Genomic DNA, 16,987 nt, shown 5'->3' on the forward strand with positions numbered 1-16,987 from the left:
TTTTTTTTTAGAGACATACAAATGGGAAAAAAAGTTGGTGGGTATACAATACAAAAGAACAAAAAAGCTCATAAGTGAAATTTTCAATAAAATAAAATATTAGCTATCAAGACTTGATTTTGTTAAACCCATAAATAGATTTTTGATGTGGGTGTCTGGGGTCCCAACCCCTAATGTTGATAATATATGGTGGTATTTGATCTTTTTTTTCCAAATGGAGACGGGATTCCAAAGAGGACAGAGAATAAATACTCCTTGATGCTAAGTTCTGGAAGATACGGGGAGAAGAAATTGATGCCATCATGATGCCAGGCTGGAGGGAAACAGCCAGCCCTGTACCTTCAGAGTGCAGGGGACGGAATGAGCAATTCCAAAGCACGGGGTACACAGGACTGGAGGAAGCAGGTGGCGGGAGAGGAGGAAAGTCTTACCAAATTCCGTGAGCAAAGCCTAGAGGAAGAGGCTACTGCTTAGCAGCAGCATTGCTTCTGGCAGCAGCACTTACACTGGCAGCACTTCTGCTGACAGCAGCCCTTCCCACAGCCACAGCCACAGGAGCCACAGCCACAAGAGCCGCAGCCACAGGAGCGGCGGCAGCAGCAGACCATAGGGACACTGCAGCAGCCCCCACAGCAGCCACGGCAGCAGGGGCAGCAGCTGGAGCAGCAGCCGACCCGGTAGCATCTGCAGGTGGTGCAGCTACCACAGCCACCACCACAACCACCACAGCCACCACAGCCACCACCACAGCGACCACAGCCACCACAGCCACCACAGCCACCACAGCCACCACAGCCACAGCACCCCATGGTATCAGCAGAGAGGACTCAGGTGAAGTGAGGAGAGAGACTTAGGAGATGAGGGACGTCTGATGCCCTTTGCTTCAGGGGTCCTTATATACCTCCTTTGAGGCCTAACCCAGGGCACGTGGCCACTTCCTGATTGTAGTTTCACCAGCTTTCCTTGGAGAATTTCACAAGACCCTGAGTGTATTTCCTCACGGAACACCTCTGAGCTCACAGACTTGTTTATTTTTGTACTTCTTCCTCAAGTTACTCTTCCAGTAAAACATGTTTCTAAAACATTTAAGCTTGTTTGAATCTAGCTGTCTTCACGTCCCAAGCCATGGCCCCTCTGTGACTCAGTTTCTTTATTTTAGGATAAATCATGTCTATTTTTTAAAAGCAGACTATATTTTTTAGAGCAGTTTCAGGCTCATGGCAAAATAGTGCAGAAAGAACAGAGAGTTCCCGTAGGCCCCCATCCCCCTGTTCACAGCCTCCCTGCTATCAGCCTCCTGCACCACAGCCGTGCAGTGTGACAATCAATGAGCCTATGTTGACATGTCATTATCACCCCAAATTCTGTCTTTTTTTTTTTTTTTTTTTTAATGCCTTCATGTTGCCAGATCACAGCCCTTTGTCTGTGCTCCCGATCAGACTGTGAGCTTCCTAACGTCTGGGATTGTATTGTATGTATATTTTCATCCCAGTATCAGGAACACAGAGGTGAGTTGACAAAGAGACAGGTTGATGAGTGAATGTGCCGCCCACCCCCCAGTTCATATGCTGAATTTTAAGCGGATTTTAATGGGGGGTCTATTTTACCTCCTGGGAACAGTTGGGTTGTCATAATTGGGAGAGTGGCCTTAGCTCGTGGGTGGAAGCCAGGGGCTGTTCGCCATCCTACCACACACACCACATCCCCACAACAAGGATCTGTCTGGCTCCACCTGTCAGTGGTGCCAAAGTCAAGAAACGCTGCTGTAGGGCTTCATATTTCCAAAGCATTTCCCCATCTATTATTTCAATACCATAGAGTTTCCAGGGACTCACCTACAAACAAATTATTCCTCCCTCAATTCATCAATGAAGAAGCACGAAGCCCCAGGCGTATATGAAGTTCTGTGCTGGGAAGTCCCGTAACGGCTCATCAGTGCCTTTATCTGGTCTGTGATTTAGAACAGGAACTAAGGCGGAGTGAAGACCAGCCAAGGAGGGTGCCAGCACCCCCCACCCCAATCCCTGATCGTCCCACCGGTCGCCCCACAGATGTATATCAGAACACGTGAGACTGCGATGTGGGTCGTGGCTGCTGATATCAACAGTTTTGAGTATTAATGAACAATATATATCTACACAGTTAAATAATTCCAGTCCCCCCTCCCAAACTCCTCACCCTCTAGGCCACTCTGCAGAGGCAGACTATCATCTTGCCAGCTGTTTCTGCTGGGAACTGACCCCATATTTCTTGTCCATTCCTTTTTATGACTGTTTCTTGATTGCCAATGCTAGTTTTTGTTATAATAGACTAGTGGCCTGATGCAAGAAATTCGTGCATGGGTAGGATCCCTAGGCCTGGCCGGTGATCAGGGCCGATCTGTGGGGCGACCGGTGGGGCGATCGGGGATGGGGGGGCGGGGGCGCTGGCACCCTCCTTGGCTGGCCTGGATCCTGTGGGCTGGGGACAGCTCCTGCGTTGAACGTCTGCCCCCTGGTGGTCAGTGCATGTCATAGCGACTGGTGGTTTCACTAGTTGTTCTGCTGTTCAGACGATTTGAGTATTAGGCTTTTATTATACAGGATGGGGATCTAACTCTCTCATACAACTCCCAATGTATTTATTCCACCATTTTTAGTAAAATCCATTACTGATGGTAACTTAATTATCCTATCTAATAAAAGAGTAATATGCAAATTAACCATCACTCCACTACACTCACAAGCCATGCCCACCAGCCAATCAGGAGCGAGTAGTCAAATTAACCCAACCAAGATGGCTGCAAACAGGAGGCTTGGGTTGCCCCCGGCGATGGAGGAAGCCAAGCTTTTCGCACACCCTGGCCAGCCCAGGCCTCCACGCAAGGCTACAAAGTTTCAATTATAGAAGATAAATAAATCCCAGATACCAGGGCCTCTGCTTGGGTCGCCGGGGGGCGTGGCCGGCCTGCAAACCACCACAGGCCCCTTGCCCAGGCCACCCCACACCCCAAGGGAACCCCCACCCTGATCCAGGACACCCTTCAGGGCAAACCAGCTGGCCCCCACCCGTGCACCAGGCCTCTATCCTATCTAATAAAAGAGTAATATGCAGATTGACCATCACTCCAACACACAAGATGGCTGCCCCCATGTGGACACAGATGGCCACCTCAAGATGGCCAGCAGGGGAGGTCAGTTGGGAGGGACCAGGCCTGTAAGGGAGAGCAGTTGGGGGCAATCAAGCCTGCAGGGGAGGGCAGTTAAGGGTGACCAGGCTGGCAGAGGAGGGAAGTTGGGGGCAACTGGGCCTGCAGGGAAGGGCCGTTAGGGGCAAACAGGCTGTCAGGGGAGCAGTTAGGCATCAATCAGGCTGGCAGGGGAGTGATTAGGGGGTGATCAGGCTGGCAGGCAGAAGCGGTTAGGGGCAATCAGGAAGGCAGGCAGGCGAGCAGTTGGGAGCTAGCAGTCCTGGATTGTGAGAGGGATTTCCGACTGCCCATTTAGGCCCGATCCATGGGCAGTCAGAAATCCCTCGAGGGGTCCCAGATTGGAGAGGGTGCAGGCTGGGCTGAGGGACACACACTCCCGTGCATGAATTTCATGCACTGAGCCTCTACTTATAATATAAATGTTGCTCATTATAGAGTCCAAATAGGCTACTGTGATTATACTTCCTTCATGTACAAACACTTTATTTTTCTAGAATATCTTTTTATTTCTATTTTTTTGCTTTTGCTTCATCTTTCTGCCATGTGAACCATATTTTGCATGTATATTTTTCTTTTTAAATAGCAATTCATGAGAACTCTTCAAGCACCCTGACTCTTTTTTTCATTCTAATTAGGAAATGTCTTCTTATTTTAAATGCAATACAAATTGTACAGATAAAGATGAGTCATTGCAAAGATATGCTTGTGCTTTCTAAGCAATCACACGATGTGAGATACACCAATAATGCGACCCAGTGACCTGCTTTGCAGCTATGTGGTGGGGAGTGAGACCTTCATTCCCTGTAAGCCAGCTCTGGTGAGGGTGTCAGGGCTGCTTCTGCACTGGGCCATGACATTGGAGCCTGAGGCCCCTTTCATTCCTCCATGTAAGAGGACCTCTGGGCTGCACCCAGCCTGGCCTCCTGGGAATGCTTGCTTGTTGTTCAGTTGTCAGACCACCGGTTCAAGCACAGCATGCCGTGCTATATGGGTCTTCTTAGTGTGCCCATGACGTTGACAGTGCTCCCCTTTACGAGGCTCCCAGGGGCCCTTACTGGAATTTTTAAGGCATTTGACTTAGAAAAATAAACAAGTAATCTAGTAAGCCTAGCTGACATTCCAAAAAAGGGAAGTAATTAATAGAGTATGTGGTTCTCTCGTGACAACTGAGCCAAATAGCAACAAGGAAGTGGTCATGTGTCCTCCCTCTCCCATCCCCAGAGGAGGTATATAAGGCTCCCCCAGCAGAAGGGGCATCAGACCTCCCTCACCTCCTGACTATCACTCCTCACCTCTCCTGAGTATTCTCTACTGACACCATGGGGTGCTGTGGTTGTGGTGGCTGTGGTGGCCGCTGTGGTGGCTGTGGTGGCTGTGGTGGCCGCTGTGGTGGCTGTGGTGGCTGTGGTGGTGGCTGTGGCGGCTGTGGTGGCTGTGGTGGCTGCACCACCTGCAGATGCTACCGGGTCGGCTGCTGTTCCAGCTGCTGCCCCTGCTGCCGTGGCTGCTGTGGGGGCTGCTGCAGTGTCCCCATGGTCTGCTGCTGCCGCCGCTCCTGTGGCTGTGGCTCCTGTGGCTGTGGCTGTGGGAAGGGTTGTTGTCAACAGAAGTGCTGCTGTCAGCAGAAGTGCTGCTGCAAGAAGCAATGCTGCTGCTAGGTGGGCCTGCTGGCTCTGGAAGGTGCTGCAGGTAACTCCCATTGGTAAGATTCTCCCTCTTCCTGCCAGTCCTTCATGATTTGAAAGTCACAGGGGGGACAGGAGACTGGTTCTCCGGCTAAGGAGTTAAATACATATCCCTGGGTGCTTGAGTTCCTGCCTCCGAAGGAAAAATGCTAGCACAAACCTTCTCCACCAACCAACACCCATCAAAATGTGAACTCAGCAAAATGGAGTGATGATTTTAGTGCTGTGCTTTCTTGAAATTTTATTGTTGAAATGTTTGTTGCTATTTCCCGCTCTTTCTGTAGCTTCTCCATCCTGTATCTTTGCTACTCTCTTCTGTAGACTTGTCATTTCTTCTCAATAAACCACATCAAATTGGCATCAAAGTCTCATCATCTTCTTTTATTTCTTATTGGAATGTGTCTCATTGAAAGATCCCATCAAACCCATAAAGTCAGACCCTGATGTTTGTTTGAGATGGGTTTGGAATAATTAATTGGTGATCTCTCTCTAATAGGTTTTCACACACGCTAAAGATTTGGTGGCTTCAACTATCCTCTTATATAAGTCAGAAGGATTCTGGGAACATTGTATCAATGGACTGAACATTGCCTAAAGCCACGTGTATCTAGTCAGGTCTTGGTTATTTTATTTTATTTTATTATTATTTTTTAATATATTTTATTGATTTTTTACAGAGAGGAAAGGAGAGGTATAGAGAGTTAGAAACATCAATGAGAGAGAAACATCGATTCAGCTGCCTCTTGCACACTCCCTACTGGGGATGTGCCCGCAACCAAGGTACATGCCCTTGACCGGAATAGAATCCTTCAGTCCTCAGGCCGACACTCTATCCACTGAGCCAAACCGGGTAGGGCAGGTCTTGGTTATTTTAGTTTGGTTCTGTTAAGTTTAAAATCCGATTACAGTTTAATGAGATTTTTAATTCTATCACCTGTATTAGTTAACTGTGTCTTTGGCAGGTTATGGTTAGGAAGAGTTGTGAGTTACTAAAGCACTATCCACTTTGATTATGTTCCATCCTAATAAACAAGAACATGAAAGTAAAGACGTCATACAACATCTCCGAGTCCCCCGAGGGTGAAACCACACAGAGCACACCTGAATGCAGTGCCCTCCCCCCTTTTATATGTTCAATCCCTTAGAATTTTCTACCTAAATCTGTTCCATGTTGAAAGTGAGAGCTGGAGAAAGGGGGCCCACTGGCTGCCCCCCGGGCTGGGGAAGGTGATTTACCCTCCCTGGCTCTTGCCCACTCCCTCACCCCAGACCACAGAGGTCCTGCCCTCTCTCTCCCACTCACAGAGAGTAGATGCTCCAGAGTGTTGCTTTCAGAGGAAGTGCGGGAGGGGCTGGTGCAGGGGCGCACACAAGTAACAGGAAAGGATGCTTCCAGAGAGAGGCTGCGAGTGCAAGGGGGTCACCGGACGAAGGAGACATGGGCCTTCCGGCCTGGCCCAGTCTCTTTTCAGATGTCCCCAGAAGGCGACAGGCGAATGTGCTTGCAGGGTGGGGTGTTACTACTTGTTACTAAATGTTAGCGTCACATAATACGGGCACAAAAGGATGCAGATAATAATATGAACTAGAGGGATTCACTTTGCTCTGGATCTGGAGATCACCAGCTGTCGGACACGGCGCCGGGCATGGTGGGATATAGAACAATGAGAGGTGATGAGGGAGTAACGTGTCGGGGTACCTGGGACAGAGCATTCTGGACAGTACATTGAGGGGTAGGTCAGTGAGGGCGCTGGGAGTAGGAAGCTCAAGGTAAACGAAGCAGGGTGGGGGTGGTTAGGGGATTGCATTTCATGGTATCATTTTAGGTCATTGTAAACGTCTGCTTTGACTGTGAGTGACCTGGGCAGCCTTTAGGGTTTATCTTTAGAAAGAATATGGCCTGCCTTATATATAAAGGGCTACTCGAAGCAGCACCTGGAGAATCACCAGGGGAGGGGTTGGGAGGGGAGCTGCACCACCTGGAGGAAGCGCTTGCTGGGTGAGGGCAGGGGGCCTGGACCTGTGCGGGTGTTCTGGGAATGTCAACCGGATCTGCTGCTAAATCCAGTGCCCCGGGGCGTGAGAGGAGGATGGGACTCAGCTGGTGACACTCTTTGCTCTAAAGGGTGATTGTCTGTTGGTGGAGCTTAACTGGGCGGGGCATGCGTGGGAAAAGCACTTTGGTGTGGGGGCGTGTATTACTGGTGGGAAGATGAAGTTCAGTTTCGAACACGTAAAGCTTATGTTGTCAAAGGTCTCCCCTGCTATTATTGTGCCCCTGTAAAACCTTGTGAGGGCAGGAGCACTTCATATAGAGTGTGGGGATTCCCGGTCAGCAGTCCCCTGACTTGGGCGCACAAGGTACGCAAACATCCCCTCCGATCTTGCAGAGGCAGACACAGCGCACGCTTTAGAGCACAGCACTATGGTGGATGTGTCATTGTGCCAGCACGGAGCTGTTTGGGTAGGTGTGTTTGTTTTCTTTGCATGAGTTCAGGCAGCTCCTTGCTGGGGAGAGGGTGGGGGACAGTGTGCTTTGTTCAAGCTCCCAAATAGTCTGGAGCCCTGACCTCAAGTCTCTGGAAGAGATGCCCAAGTTCAAGTTTAGTCCCCAGCTGAGGCAGGAAATTTGGGATATGAATAGGTCAGAGTTGGACACATTTCAACGAGTGTAATATTCACATCCCACACCCATGACGCTTGACCTGAAATACGGTGAGCATCAGGAGATGTGGCCATTGGTTTATTGAATTATGAGGGAGTTGTCCTTCTGTGAACCAGGGGCTTGGGGGCAAGACCACATCTGTGTGGGTGGGGATAAAGTGGGGTTTACCCTAAAAAGAGCAAATATCCCCACAGTCCATCACCTTGAGTTGAGGTGAATTTAAAAACAGGATGAGTGAATCCTCCCCCTTTCATTGGATTTTCATTGTGATTTGTGTCTGGACTCCAAGAGCAGCAAAGATGCTTGAGGGCATCCCAGCTGGGGGCAGGGAGCTGGCTGGTGCCAGCAGCCGGGTCTAAGGAGCAGGGACAGAGGCACCGGGGGCGGAGAGCTTGGTGCATTTGGTCATGACTTTAAATCACTCTCTGTTGTCCTCGAACCTTTAGTAGAGACTTGCCATAGTTAGAATCTGGGGTTTGAAAGGTTGTGGGGACTAAAGGAACACGCCGCTCCATCCTTGGGGTGGAGGAGAGAAAAAGGGAGCACGGCCTGTATGGTTAAGCACAGAGGACAGCAGCAGAGCTACCCAGCCCCGCAGAGCAGGGTCCCCGGAGAGCCAGTGCTGGCCACAGAGGGCTCCTGGGGGAGGAGCGGGAGGCCAAGTGGAGAAATGCGGGCAGGGGTGTGGGGGCGTGGTGAGGTAGAGCAGCTGGGCCTGGGCGTGGGACCTGCACCCTAGGGATCTCTCAGGACAAGCTGAGGTGAGAGGGTGCTTGGGGAAGCACAGAAGTGACTAATGGAGGGGCTAAATTCCAGCCAGCACCAAGGAGCATTTCCTGGAAACATGATTCTACTGTAATTAGAGACCTGGACTTTGGGTGATGTAAAGTATGTCATTACAGTTTGCCCTAGTTTGGAACAGATTGCATGTTATTTTACAGGGAATATTGGCATTATCCACGTAGAGTAAACTATGCTTGACGCTTATACAAGAACTATCAATTGTATGCAGCAGAGTTTATTTGGCCAGACCTCTATAAGTGGACTTGGAGGTAGTTTTTAATGTTATGCTACTATAAGTAATCCTATCTAATAAAAGAGTAATATGCAAATTAACCATCACTCCGCTACACCCACAAGCCACGCCCACCAGCCACACCCACCAACCAATCAGAGCGAATATGCAAATAAATCCAACCAAGATGGCTACGGCCACAGAGAGCAGGAGGGAGGCTTGGGTTTCCCCAGCAATGGAGGAAGCCAAGCTTTCTGCCTGCCCTTGCCGGCCTAGGCCTCCACTCAAGGCTACAAAGTTTCAATGATAGAAGATACATAAACCCAAACAGAAATGGCGGCAGCCACAGAGCTGGAAAGAGCAGGAGGCTAGGGTTGCCCCGGGCGATGGAGGAAGCCAAGCTTTCCACACACCCTGGCCGGCCCAGGCCTCCGCTTAAGGCTACAAAGTTTCAATTATAGAAGATACATAAATCCCAGAAAAAATGGCTGCCGCCACGGAGCAAGCAGAAGGCTTGGCTCCGCTTCAGGCTGCAAAGTTTCAATTGTAGAAGATAAATAAACCCCAGATACCAGGGCCTCCGCTTGGGTCACCAGGGGGCGTGGCCGGCCTGCAAACCACCACAGGCCCCTCGCCCAGGCTGCCCCACGCCCCAAGGGAACCCCCACCCTGATCCGGGACACCCTTCAGGGCAAACCAGCTGGCCCCCACCTGTGCACCAGGCCTCTATCCTATCTAATAAAAGAGTAATATGCAGATTGACCATCACTCCAACACACAAGATGGCTGCCCCATGTGGTCAAAGATCCTGCCCCCATGTGGACACAAGATGGCCACCACAAGATGACCAGCAGGGGAGGGCAGTTGGGAGGGACCAGGCCTGCAAGGGAGGGCAGTTAGGGGTGACCATGCCAGCAGAGGAGGGAAGTTGGGGGAGACCGGGCCTGCAGGGAAGGGCAGTTGAGGGGGACCCAGGCCTGCAGGGAAGGGCAGCTGGGGGGGACCCAGGCCTTCAGGGGAGAGCAGTTGGGGGGACCAGGCCTGCAGGGGAGAGCAGTTAGGGGTGACCAGGCCTGGAGGGGAGGGCAGTTAGGGGCAAACTGGCTGGCAGGGGAGCAGTTAGGCATCAATCAGGCTGGCAGGGGAGTGGTTAGAGGGTGATTAGGCTGGCAGGCAGAAGCGGTTAGGAGCAATCAGGAAGGCAGGCAGGCGAGCAGTTGGGAGCCAGCAGTCCTGGATTGTGAGAGGGATGTCCGACTGCCCGTTTAGGCCCGATCCCTGTGGGATCGGGCCTAAACGGGCAGTCGGACATCCCTCGAGGGGTCCCACATTGGAGAGGGTGCAGGCTGGGCTGAGGGACACCCCACTCCCCAGTGCACGAATTTCATGCACCAGGCCTCTAGTGCTTTAATAAATGTCCAAACATAATATACCCAGACATAGGGTCAAAATCCCAGGGTTCAAATCCAAGTTCTAATACTGACTGGCTTGTGCAATGAGCTCACCTCTCTGGTCTCCTTTCTTCCTAGCATGGAAATGATGATAATAATAATAATAATAATAATAATAACAATAATAACAGAAGACAACAATACTTAATCCAGAGGGATATTATGCAGATTAAATGAGCCAGTGCCTGGCACAAAATTAGACCTCAATAAATGTTAGCTATACATTATTTTTTTTTCTAATTATATTCTTGAGGCAATTTTTGGAGGTGAAATTACTAGATCAAAGATCACTTTGCATAGCAATAACAGTGACAAAATTGCCCTCAATAAATTGTGTGTCAGTTATTCCCACCCACGGTGTCTGATACTTGCTTTACACCTGCAAACAGACCCTTTCACAGGCTTTACCCACTGAGCCAACCAGGTAGGGCATGAGGTTTGTATTTTACATTTTGGTCTTATTACGAACTATAAATTTAAAAGTATTCTATGTGTTCCACTTCATTGCAGCTATTCTTCCTTATAATGTTCTAACTGTCCTCTCCATCTGACGCCAACACTCTCTGCAGCTTCCTTATCTTCTAGCCTGTCAGATGTTCAGGGCTCATCCTTCTTAGTTTATGACCCAAACTGGAAATTATTCATTTTTCAAGGAGCTCTGGTTTATATTTCTTTTAAAAATGCACGATTCTGTCCTTTGCATTTTTTAATCCATATGGATTTGTAAGAACTTTTTACACATGAAGATATTAATCTTTTGTCTATGCTGCCAATTGTATGAAAACATATACATACAATTATATACAGTATATAACACTTGAAAATGATAATAAAAGACTATGACACTGGTTTATGTATTTATGTATTACACTTTTGTTGTTATTTTAGAGTGCATCTTTCTACTTATTAAAAATACAACAACCAAGTTTGCTGTAAGACAGTATGTCTTGTTACTCCGGAAGCAGTCTCATACACCTCATGTTTACCAATGGCATCATTTGCTTTTGGGCTTGATTTTATCTTATGTGTTTTTGTACAGTAATATGCTGTACAGGTTCGTAGCCAGGAGTAACAGGCCAGACCACACAGCCTCAGCGTATAGTAGACTCTACACCTAGGTTTGTGTGAGTGCATGATGATGTTCTCAAACGGTGAAATCGCTGAACGACGCATTTCTCAGAACGCATTCCTGTGTGAAATGATATGTGATTGCATTTAAAACGCTCCCCATGTATTTTATTGAATGTTACTGTGTACTAACAAAGTTGAAAAAAGAAAACTTCATGCACAATAAGGAAAAACGGAAAGAAAAAGATTGAAAGTATCAGTAAAATAAACCCATCAAAAGCCCAAATGGTGGTCCCACAGTCAAACTCTATATATTTGGGTCTTAATGGGAATGCCTGTGCTCGGCTTGGGGGACAGCTACTGAAGGGACATGTCACGTTACATCAATAAAACACGCCATCTCTCCTGGGGAGACGACACACGGGGTGTGAGGGAGGAGGAGTCTTTGAGGTAAAGGGATGTTTTGCTGAGGGGACACTGTGGTCACCAGAGACCTGCCAGAGCTTCTTACAGGACCTTTGTGTGTGATGAAACTCATGCAAGGGCTTTGAAGGCTTCGTTCAAAGGTAAGTTCTCAAGTTTTAGAACAACAAACCAGGATTTTGTGTGCTCAAACCCAATGAGAGCAAATAAAGAATGCTTTTTATGAGCATGTAGTTTTCATTTTATTAGGAAATTTGGTTAACATTATGTGACCACTAAGAACACATACACACACACAAAGGGGAAAACGATGCATGTGGACAGGGAAACACAGAGCAAAAACAGAGCTGACAGGCAGTGAGCATAGGCATCAAGCATTAGGAACTGATTTCATTTGGCTGAGTTGAGCGATTTGAACAATAACTCAGGTACCAGGATGCACTTATAGCCTTTCCGTGAGATGGTGCTTAATAATTTGAAAACTTTTCAGATGAAAAACTTCAAAGAAAGACAGGAAGAGAGCCCAGGACCATTGGGGGTGGGGGGGCGGAGAGCAAGAGGATGGACAGGAGGAAAGTCTTACCAACAGATTGGGTACCACCCGCACCTGCAGACGGGCCGCCTAGCAGCAGCATTGCTTCTGGCAACAGCACTTACACTGGCAGCACTTCTGCTGACAGCAGCCCTTCCCACAGCCACAGCCACAGGAGCCGCAGCCACAGGAGCCGCAGCCACAGGAGCGACGGCAGCAGCAGACCACGGGGACGCTGCAGCAGCCCCCACAGCAGCCACGGCAGCAGGGGCAGCAGCTGGAGCAGCAGCCGACCCGGTAGCACCTGCAGGTGGTGCAGCCACCACAGCCACCACCACAACCACAGCTACCACAGCCACCACCACAGCCACCACCACAGCGACCACCGCAGCCACCGCAGCCACCGCAGCCGCCACAACCACCACAGCCACAGCACCCCATGGTGTCAGTAGAGAGGACTCAGGAGAGGTGAGCAGGGAGATTCAGGAGACTGGAAAGGTCTGATGTTCCTCTGCTGGGGGAGCCCTTATATACCAACTCCCCTTATTGTGTAGCCCGATTTCCTTGGAGGAATCTCACAAGACCTTTTATTTACTTCCTTCTTGAGTCCTTTTGCTATGATAACATTGCTATTTTTAATGCTGCAGCCTCCTTGGAAAACCTCAAGTTTTCTGTTGTGAATGGAGCAGTTGTGTGTTGTATCTTTAGTCCAGAAGTAGAACAGTGATTGCCACAGTGTAGGGAAAAAGTCGTCCCAGGAGCCTGAAAATGATGCCTTGTCACAGACATGGTCTGCCCTGCACAGTTTGTGTCTCTCCTGTGGACACCTTCTCCAGGGCGCTGGGCAGTGGAGATGGAGGGACAGACACACCCACCAGACTCCTGCTGGATGAGAAGTAGATCAAGGAGCGGGGAGGGGTGGGGGTGGGAAACACTTCTCCAGCTTTCAAAGGTGAGCCTATGAGAGAGATGCCAGGTGTGAATCTAGGGACACCAACATTGAGGGGGAAAGGCAGACCCGTCTAAGCCAGGTCGTGTCCAATCCAGAAGTTTAAGTCCCAAGAGAGGCTGTGGTGTCGTCTGGAGTACATGGACTAGCTGGGCAGGCCTCAATTCTCAAGACCTTTGTGTATGGACCACCGACCACGCCCAAGGGCTATTGCTGCAGGAGGGGAGGGCGGGCAGGTAGGGTCAGCCACACAGAGACGGGTCACTTCAAATAAACAGCCCTCTGGCCATGGTCGGCTGACACACTGGGCCTGGCCACAGGTCTTCCACCCGAGAGGCAGCAGAGGGGCCAGCCACCGATGAAACCTTCGTTTTTGTTTTCCCAGTGACTTAACAGACAAACAGCAAGCAGAAACGTCACTCCAGGCAGCTGACTCAAGAGCCAGCTGCGCAAAGTTATATTTTTTAACATCTGACATCACAAAATTATTATTTTTTGTAATTTCTAATAACCAAACAATTCTTCTTGTGAACAACAACAACAAAAACAGAAAAAGCACCTGTTTTTTTTTAATGCTGAGATGTGATATGGTATATAACACATTTAGAGATGGTTAGTCTTTCCTTTTTGAATCTGTTTTGTCACTGCTTTTTTCTTTCAAGGGCATTTTTGTAACTTAGGAGTGTATAATGAGCCCCAGTGGAGAGAAAACAATCTTTTTTTCTAACCTGTGGTGACTAAAAAATATATGCAGAAACAGAGAAGTTTTACCTGGCTCTACATTCAGACTTTCATGGTTATAAAAAATAAACATTATTCTTCAATATTTTAGACATTTATTTAACTCAACAGACATCTATCAAATGCTCACAAAGAGCCAGGTACCATTCTTGGTCCTGGGGCAAAACACACACACACACGCTTGGTCCTCGTGGGCTCGAAACTCTCAGACGTGTGTTCTAATCCAAGTTTAGATTTAAGAGTTGAGTCAAGGTTAAAATTAACAGTATTATCCGGCGAACACTCCAACAAGGAAGGATGTACGAGGCCTCGTGAGGTCTTTTATGGGAAGCAGGATAGACAACAAGACGCTGACCGTGTATTCCGGGCCGGGCTCGTGGAGATGGTATATAAGGGCTACCCCAGGAGAAGGGGCACAAGACCTCCCTCACCTCCTGAGTCTCTCTCCTCATCTCTTCCGAATCCTCTCTACTGACATCATGGGGTGCTGTGGTTGTGGTGGCTGTGGCGGCTGTGGTGGCTGTGGTGGCTGTGGCGGCTGTGGCGGCTGCGGCGGCTGCGGTGGCTGTGGCGGCTGTGGCGGCTGTGGTGGCTGTGGTGGCTGTGGTGGTAGCTGCACCACCTGCAGATGCTACCGGGTCGGCTGCTGCTCCAGCTGCTGCCCCTGCTGCCGTGGCTGCTGCGGGGGCTGCTGCAGTGTCCCCGTGGTCTGCTGCTGCCGCCGCTCCTGTGGCTGCGGCTCCTGTGGCTGTGGCTCCTGTGGCTGTGGCTCCTGTGGCTGTGGCTGTGGGAAGGGTTGTTGTCAACAGAAGTGCTGCTGTCAGCAGAAGTGCTGCTGCAAGAAGCAATGCTGCTGCTAGGTGGCTGGGCCAGCCTCCAGGCAGGCGCTCTTGGGGTGTCCTCTTGCTCCCTTGCTAGAGCTTCCCTCTGTCCGTCTGCTCCAGGCTGGCTCCCTGTCACATGGGCTTCATGGCACTGTCCTCCTTGGTTCTGAATTTTAGTAACTTTTTCTGTTTTTAAGGTAGTCCCATGGACATTTTATACAACGACACCCAAGGAGAAAGATGGAGAACATATTGATCATTGAGCTCAGCAAAATGTGGTAATGATTTCTACTGTGTTTTCTTCTTTAAATTCTTTCCTATCTATGCACTAAGTCTTGTCTGTACCACAAATGGCCTGTCCTTTCTGTGGCCATAGAGTCTTTCGAGATGCTCTCTTAAAAATCTCCTAATAAAATGCAAAAATAAACGCTGAGCAGTTTCCCTTGTGTTATTCTTAGAGCTATTTTTATTAAACCAACGTTAATTATGGTCTTCCATGGGAGGGGGCGGCAAAGGAGATACAGATAATTATGCCCTGGTATGATTTACAATCCAGCCCCACATAAATAACCATGAACACAGGTTGGAATAATAATAAACATGTCAAAAGGCCTTGGCAGTGTGTGTCACAACAGGAGGCAGTCCTTGTGGTTGGGTGGGGACTGGGTGTAAAGGGTGAAATAACCTCAAGAAAGAGATGACATTTTGGGGGGTGGGTTGAAGAATTAGTAAGGTTCTGACACATGGAGATAATTGGAGACAGATATTCAAGAAGAAGGGCGATGGTACTTGGAGATGGGGAGGTAATCAGTTCTGAGACTTGGGACTCAGGAAGGGATGCGTGCATCCGAGAAGAGATAGGGATACAGCAAGAAGGTGGCCCTCTGCAGACCAGGAAGAGAGCCCTCACCAGACCCAAGCACGACGGCAGCCTGATCTCAGTCTTCCAGCCTCCAGAACTGTGTGAACATACATCTTCATTGTCGAAGCCCCCCAGGGAAGGGTCTTTTGTTAGGGCAGCCTGAGCTAACTAACACAGTGATGTAACAATGCATAGCGATTTCTGCTCTTTTTTTCTGAGAGACTTGAGATACTGCACAAGGTGGCCCATTAAAAACTTATAGTAAATAATACCAACCACTAGGCGAGGAAATAACCATCTCCTTTAAGGGCATTTGCTTTACTCTGTAAGGTGTAGCGGTAAAGGGAGTTGATAGCCTTAAAAAGTGGTCCAATAAATTATATGTTACAGTTGCTCACAAATAACTCTGGCCCTACCCATGAAATATTTATTCTCTTCCATTGGCATGGGCATCTTGAGAACAGGCTGGTCTACTTATTTTGCTATATTGCCTAACCTTAAAAGATCTGGGCTTGAAAAAATTGTGTTTTTGATCTATTTATCTAATCTTGATCTTTTACATTTGTTTCTAAGAGGAATATTTGGATTCAGATTGTACACTGAAAACATGCTTTGTATGAATCACAGGGCTTTGGTATATATTATGGTAGGTTAATAAATATTGTTAGAGTAGATACTATATATATATGTGTGTGTATATACCTATACACACACATATATATATTTATATATATAACCTACATGTTATATGTTTACATGTTATTCATATTTATCATAGTTTATTTATGTCATATTTATTCATGTATATACATTATGCATATGTTATATATACATACATACATATCAGGTTAGTGTATTATATGTTATTTACAATGTTTATACATCTATATATGTGTATACATATATATGTTTGTAGATACATATGAGAATGTATGTTATCTATACATTCATGTATATATTCTCAGTGTCTGAATTTTATGACTCAACAGAGGATTCCCCCTCCCATTTATTTGTAAGCCTGGTCATTTGTGGTGCATATGGTCTCAAGTACAGTGGTTGCTGTATATCATAGGATGCATAAATTATATTTCAGATCTTCCTAATTTTATTATTAGACGTTGATTTTGATTCTAGTTTGGGGCTCCCTTAATACTATGTGTTCTGTTCCAACTATTCCCCCTTTATGTGTTTACAATAATGACATGTCACGGACTGAATTGTGTTCCCTCAAAGTTTACACGTTGAAGTTCTAATCCAGTGTGACTATATTTGAACAAAGCACCCTTCATCTCCCCCAATCCCATTTCTTCCCTACAGATGGCTGTCTTTGTCATCTTTGTCATTAAATACCTCCTCGGCATTTGCACATTCAGGAACACATAGATGTGCCCACACTTGCTGTACCTCCCAGTGATGCTATCTCATGAGGAACAGTGGCTGGAGTCCAAGACAGGGACCTCTCAGGGCCAGCCTGAAGCCGTTGGTGAAGAAGGTAGAGGTAGACCTTGGTGCCTCACTCCTGCCCCCACCCGTGCCTTGTGTTGGTGGTGATGGTGGTGGGAGGGCTCGTGCCTTCACATGG

General features: G+C 48.2%; 3 protein-coding genes across 3 annotated transcripts; 1 reads left to right on the forward strand and 2 right to left on the reverse strand.

Moving 5' to 3' along the window:
* Positions 1 to 470: 470 nt before the first annotated feature.
* Positions 471 to 809, reverse strand: LOC308249222 (uncharacterized protein; the record flags this gene model as incomplete). Its single annotated transcript, XM_080670146.1, has 1 exon — positions 471 to 809. The coding sequence occupies one exon, from the start codon at positions 807 to 809 to the stop codon at positions 471 to 473; it is 339 nt and encodes a 112-aa protein (XP_080526272.1).
* Positions 810 to 4,509: 3,700 nt separating this feature from the next.
* On the forward strand, positions 4,510 to 14,579 carry LOC308248745 (uncharacterized protein; the record flags this gene model as incomplete). Its single annotated transcript, XM_080669034.1, has 2 exons — positions 4,510 to 4,627; positions 14,206 to 14,579. The coding sequence occupies 2 exons, from the start codon at positions 4,510 to 4,512 to the stop codon at positions 14,577 to 14,579; spliced, it is 492 nt and encodes a 163-aa protein (XP_080525160.1).
* On the reverse strand, positions 12,120 to 12,470 carry LOC308248008 (uncharacterized protein; the record flags this gene model as incomplete). The annotated part of the gene is made up of 1 exon (XM_080667928.1): positions 12,120 to 12,470. One exon carries the CDS (start codon positions 12,468 to 12,470, stop codon positions 12,120 to 12,122), a length of 351 nt encoding a protein of 116 aa, XP_080524054.1.
* Positions 14,580 to 16,987: the final 2,408 nt, after the last annotated feature.

The sequence above is a fragment of the Plecotus auritus genome, assembly GCF_963455305.1.
Source record: "Plecotus auritus genome assembly, chromosome: 5".
Classification (NCBI taxonomy): Eukaryota; Metazoa; Chordata; class Mammalia; order Chiroptera; family Vespertilionidae; genus Plecotus; species Plecotus auritus.